Source organism: Anthonomus grandis, chromosome 5, assembly GCF_022605725.1.
Source record: "Anthonomus grandis grandis chromosome 5, icAntGran1.3, whole genome shotgun sequence".
Taxonomy (NCBI): Eukaryota; Metazoa; Arthropoda; class Insecta; order Coleoptera; family Curculionidae; genus Anthonomus; species Anthonomus grandis.
In genome coordinates, this window is record NC_065550.1 from 30,089,490 (window position 1) to 30,095,843 (window position 6,354).

Below are 6,354 nucleotides of genomic sequence, written 5' to 3' on the forward strand. Positions count from 1 at the left end.
TTTGAATGAAACTTTTTTACGCAATTAGCAATAAACATTTAAATCGATTTTACATGGTTGCAAATCTCTACAAACGAAAGTTTTTTAAAGTTATAGCCGTTTATTTTTTTTTACATCTAACACTTCAATAATTTTTTACCAAAAAACTTTCGTTTGTAGAGATTTGCAACCATGTAAAATCGATTTAGATATTTATTATTAGTTGTATAAAAAAGTTTCATTCGAATCCTTTGGGAGTTTTGGAAGTTATAGTCGTTTATTTTTTTCTACATCTAACATTTCAATAATTTTTTACTAAAAAACTTTCGTTTGTAGAGGTTTGCAACCATGTAAAATCGATTCAAATGTTTATTACTAGTTGCGTAAAAAAGTTTCATTTAAATCCTTTGGAAGTTTTGGAAGTTATAGCTTTTAAATTTTTTTTGTACATCTAAAAATTCAATAATTTTTTATCAAAAAACTTTCGTTTGTAGAGGTTTGCAACCATGTAAAATCGATTTAAATATTTATTATTAGTTGTATAAAAAAGTTTCATTCGAATCCTTTGGGAGTTTTCGAAGTTATAGTCGTTTATATTTTTCTACATCTAGCACTTCAATAATTTTTTACCAAAAAACTTTCATTTGTAGAGATTTGCAACCATGTAAAATCAATTTAAATATTTATTACTAATTGCGTAAAAAAGTTTCATTCAAATCCTTTAGGAGTTTTGGGAGTTATAGCCGTTTATATTTTTTTACATCTAACACTTCAATAATTTTTTACCAAAAAACTTTCGTTTGTAGAGATTTGCAACCATGTAAAATCGATTTAAATATTTATTACTAATTGCGTAAAAAAGTTTCATTCAAATCCTTTGGGAGTTTTGGGAGTTATAGCCGTTTATATTTTTTTACATCTAACACTTCAATAATTTTTTACCAAAAAACTTGCGTTTGTAGAGATTTGCAACCATGTAAAATCGATTTAAATATTTATTACTAATTGCGTAAAAAAGTTTCATTCAAATCCTTTGGGAGTTTTGGGAGTTATAGCCGTTTATATTTTTCTACATCTAACATTTCAATAATTTTTTACCAAAAAACTTTTGTTTGTAGAGATTTGCAACCATGTAAAATCGATTTAGATATTTATTACTAATTGCGTAAAAAAGTTTCATTCAAATCCTTTGGGAGTTTTGGGAGTTATAGCCGTTTATATTTTTTTACATCTAACACTTCAATAATTTTATACCAAAAAACTTTCGTTTGTAGAGATTTGCAACTATGTAAAATCAATTTAAATATTTATTACTAATTGCGTAAAAAAGTTTCATTCAAATCCTTTGGGAGTTTTGGGAGTTATAGCCGTTTATATTTTTCTACATCTAACACTTCAATAATTTTTTACCAAAAAACTTTCGTTTGTAGAGATTTGCAACCATGTAAAATCGATTTAGATATTTATTATTAGTTGTATAAAAAAGTTTCATTCGAATCCTTTGGGAGTTTTGGAAGTTATAGTCGTTTATATTTTTCTACATCTAACATTTCAATAATTTTTTACCAAAAAACTTTTGTTTGTAGAGATTTGCAACCATGTAAAATCGATTTAAATATTTATTACTAATTGCGTAAAAAAGTTTCATTCAAATCCTTTGGGAGTTTTGGAAGTTATAGTCGTTTATTTTTTTCTACATCTAACATTTCAATAATTTTTTACTAAAAAACTTTCGTTTGTAGAGGTTTGCAACCATGTAAAATCGATTCAAATGTTTATTACTAGTTGCGTAAAAAAGTTTCATTCAAATCCTTTGGGAGTTTTGGGAGTTATAGCCGTTTATATTTTTCTACATCTAACATTTCAATAATTTTTTACTAAAAAACTTTCGTTTGTAGAGGTTTGCAACCATGTAAAATCGATTTAAATATTTATTACTAATTGCGTAAAAAAGTTTCATTCAAATCCTTTGGGAGTTTTGGGAGCTATAGCCGTTTATATTTTTTTACATCTAACACTTCAATAATTTTATACCAAAAAACTTTCGTTTGTAGAGATTTGCAACTATGTAAAATCGATTTATATATTTATTACTAATTGCGTAAAAAAGTTTCATTCAAATCCTTTGGGAGTTTTGGGAGTTATAGCCGTTTATATTTTTTTACATCTAACACTTCAAAAATTTTTTACCAAAAAACTTTCGTTTGTAGAGATTTGCAACCATGTAAAATCGATTTAGATATTTATTATTAGTTGTATAAAAAAGTTTCATTCGAATCCTTTGGGAGTTTTGGGAGTTATAGCCGTTTATATTTTTTTACATCTAACACTTCAAAAATTTTTTACCAAAAAACTTTCGTTTGTAGAGATTTGCAACCATGTAAAATCGATTTAGATATTTATTATTAGTTGTATAAAAAAGTTTCATTCGAATCCTTTGGGAGTTTTGGAAGTTATAGTCGTTTATATTTTTCTACATCTAACATTTCAATAATTTTTTACCAAAAAACTTTTGTTTGTAGAGATTTGCAACCATGTAAAATCGATTTAGATATTTATTATTAGTTGTATAAAAAAGTTTCATTCGAATCCTTTGGGAGTTTTGGGAGTTATAGCCGTTTATATTTTTTTACATCTAACACTTCAAAAATTTTTTACCAAAAAACTTTCGTTTGTAGAGATTTGCAACCATGTAAAATCGATTTAGATATTTATTATTAGTTGTATAAAAAAGTTTCATTCGAATCCTTTGGGAGTTTTGGAAGTTATAGTCGTTTATTTTTTTCTACATCTAACATTTCAATAATTTTTTACTAAAAAACTTTCGTTTGTAGAGGTTTGCAACCATGTAAAATCGATTCAAATGTTTATTACTAATTGCGTAAAAAAGTTTCATTCAAATCCTTTGGGAGTTTTGGGAGCTATAGCCGTTTATATTTTTTTACATCTAACACTTCAATAATTTTATACCAAAAAACTTTCGTTTGTAGAGATTTGCAACCATGTAAAATCGATTTATATATTTATTACTAATTGCGTAAAAAAGTTTCATTCAAATCCTTTGGGAGTTTTGGGAGTTATAGCCGTTTATATTTTTTTACATCTAACACTTCAAAAATTTTTTACCAAAAAACTTTCGTTTGTAGAGATTTGCAACCATGTAAAATCGATTTAGATATTTATTATTAGTTGTATAAAAAAGTTTCATTCAAATCCTTTGGGAGTTTTGGAAGTTATAGTCGTTTATATTTTTCTACATCTAACATTTCAATAATTTTTTACCAAAAAACTTTTGTTTGTAGAGATTTGCAACCATGTAAAATCGATTTAAATATTTATTACTAATTGCGTAAAAAAGTTTCATTCAAATCCTTTGGGAGTTTTGGGAGTTATAGCCGTTTATATTTTTTTACATCTAACACTTCAATAATTTTTTACCAAAAAACTTTCGTTTGTAGAGATTTGCAACCATGTAAAATCGATTTAAATGTTTATTACTAGTTGCGTAAAAAAGTTTCATTCAAATCCGTTGGGAATTTTGGGAGTTAGAGCCTTTTTCATTTTTTTACCATTTGACTTTTTAATTAATTTTCACAACAAAACCTTAGTTTGTAGAGGTTTGAGACCATCGTCAGTCGATTTAGGTATTCATTGTTAATATCTGGACAAAAAATTATTAAAATCCCTTGGGAATTTTTGGAGATACGGGCATTATATTGATTAAATAACAGGGAGCGCGGACTATAAATTGGTCGCTGGCAACCGGCATATGCTGCGTTCTCGATTTTGGTTGCTGGATATCGATCGGACGCTAGCTTCACACACATTAACATAACCTCACATTTTTAATTTGACCAAATCTGTTTTTTTTCTTTTGTCAAGAAATGATTGATAAAAAATCATGAAACATTACCCTTCACGTATGAAGAATAAGAAATATACAACAATTAGAACAAAAACAACAAAAATATAGTTAGTAAAGCAAGTTGTATTTTGTGGATAACTAACTGTCACTTTAAACTTGTCAAAAAACCGGTATATACATATAGTAACATAACCTCACACTTTTAATTTGACCTAAAATTGCTATTTTTAAAAGTTTATAAAAAAATTATTGATAAGTGTATTACCTGCCACCTAAAGCTAATTCCAAATTGACTCAAAAATAATTTGAACATGGTTTACAGGTTTTAACTTAGCAAAGGTCACAGGCAAGTTGCACAACTATAAAATACGTCCAATAGATAAAGTTTAATTAAATAAACTATGAAGCATCACGCCCCACATAAAATTCATGATAAATGTACAATAATTAGCACAAGACGACGAAAATATAATTGGTAAATAAAGTTGTGTTTTGAGGTTAACTGTCACTTAACTATTAACTTGTCAAAAAACGCCATTTTTGTCCGCCAGATGGCCTCACACAAAAATCATTTGATTTACACATCGATCGATATCAAGCCTAACCATGGCTGTCAGTGTCATGTCAACTGAATGTCACAAGTCAAAACAAATATTTCTTAGGTTAAGAAAAATACAATATTACTTTTTTGCAAAACCAGCAAAATGATTCGCCAAAGTCTAACGAAACTGTTTCAATCCGTAACTGTCGAGCTAAACGGTACAAGAACCCTCCGTACGAGCGCCCCTATATACCGAGACGTGGTAGACCGTCGAGAAATGCTAAGATCGGTCCCGGCTACGGACGAGGGAACCGCAGGTGAAAAAACCAGCTCAGTCGACTCCGTACTTCAACAGAAACTCCAACTGTTCCCGACCGCTTCTACCCCTGACACCCTCTTTTACGGAATCCCTTTCAAAGAGATCCCCATTATCGATATCCGAGTATCGCACAACAACACAATATTGGGCCTAACCGATGCCAAAGGTACACCGAAACTAATCAGGTCCTGTGGTATGGAAGGATTTAAAAACACTAGGAAAGGAACGAATATCGCTGCTCAAGCTACCGCTATTACTATGGGGACCAAGACGTTGGAAAAAGGGGTGAAAACTGTCAGAGTGAGGGTGCGTGGATTGGGACCCGGCAGGATGTCTGCTATAAAAGGGTTGCAGATGGCCGGGCTGAATATTGTTTCTATTACGGACAATACAAGGGTGTCATGGACACCTCCAAGACCCAGAAAAGAAAGGAAGTTGTAAATATTAGTTTAATTTTCTGTATTATAGTTATTATGATTTAAATGAAGTGTTTTTATAGAAAGCTTGATACCCTAGCAGTACATATGACATTGGCCTAAATTTTGTCTTAAAAGTCTCTCTATTTCTTACCCTTGCCAATTCTTTTTTTCCATTCTAATACCTCCTCTCAGGGTTTAAAAATTGATCATTGCACTATGCACCTAAATATATATTTTTTAATCACAATGAGGTAAGTCAAAGTCAAAAATTTTAGTCAAAGTCAAAAGCTTTATTGTTAACATCATCTGTTGTTAACAAAGCATTATATAAAATCTTAAAGATAGTTGACAACATAATCTTTTACAAAAATATAAAAATTTTAACAATTCTTACATACATAGAATATAGAACACACCCAAAGAAAGGGTAGTAAGAATTCACATTACGCTGCGCAAAACTCTTCACTGTCAAAAAATTGTATTTAAAAACTCATCTACAGAATATATTTTTCCTAAAACGTTTTTCACAATTTATTAGCCTTATATAAAGGGGTAGGTGGTTAAAAAGCCTTCTGCCCCCGTACACAAAAGAGGACTTGATCTGCTCACTTTTTGGGATAGGCAGAGGTAAAGAGAAGGTTGTTCGGAGATTGTAACCCGAGGAGGGGGGGCCAAGTTGATGGCGATATTTTTTGTGGATAAGACAAACAGTCTCTAAAATAAAAAGGCATGGCAATGTCAGGACAGAGTGTTTTAAAAATAATGGCCTACAGGGGCTACGAAAGGGAGCTGCACACATATAGCGTATGGCTCTTTTTTGCAAAATAAATAGAGAGCTGAACAAATACTGAGAGCACACACCCCAAAACACAATACCGTATCTCAGATAAGACTCTATAAGAGCATGGTAGTGTAAAGGAATTATTTATAATATTAGGCAAATTCGTTAAAAGCAAAGTAGGTTACATTTTATTTATTATAAACATTAATAGTTGGTTGCAATAATTAGTCGACCTAGTATAGCAGCTATTTGCAAAATAAGCTATATCGCGGCTCGTGTCTAATTAGGTAACTGTGACGCTGTTCAATTGCTTTTGTATGGAAATATTTTTCAATTCATTCAATAAACAGTTTTAGATGGGGAATCTTCTTTGTTTTACTTGCCCTAAGTACCCAGCTATTACATGGCGACCCTTGGCCAGTCGAATCATGGAGAAATAATAAGTTTTGT

General features: G+C 30.2%; 1 protein-coding gene across 1 annotated transcript; it reads left to right on the forward strand.

Annotated features, from left to right (window-relative positions):
* The first annotated feature begins 4,476 nt into the window (after nucleotides 1–4,476).
* Nucleotides 4,477–5,187, forward strand: LOC126736709 (28S ribosomal protein S11, mitochondrial). The gene has a single exon (XM_050441210.1). It carries the CDS (start codon nucleotides 4,549–4,551, stop codon nucleotides 5,143–5,145), a length of 597 nt encoding a protein of 198 aa, XP_050297167.1. The 5' UTR covers nucleotides 4,477–4,548; the 3' UTR covers nucleotides 5,146–5,187.
* The last annotated feature ends 1,167 nt before the right edge of the window (nucleotides 5,188–6,354 follow it).

Coding starts and splice junctions, on each gene's coding strand:
- LOC126736709 (XM_050441210.1), top strand. CDS start 4,549: ATGATTCGCCAAAGTCTAACGAAACTGTTTCAATCCGTAACTGTCGAG.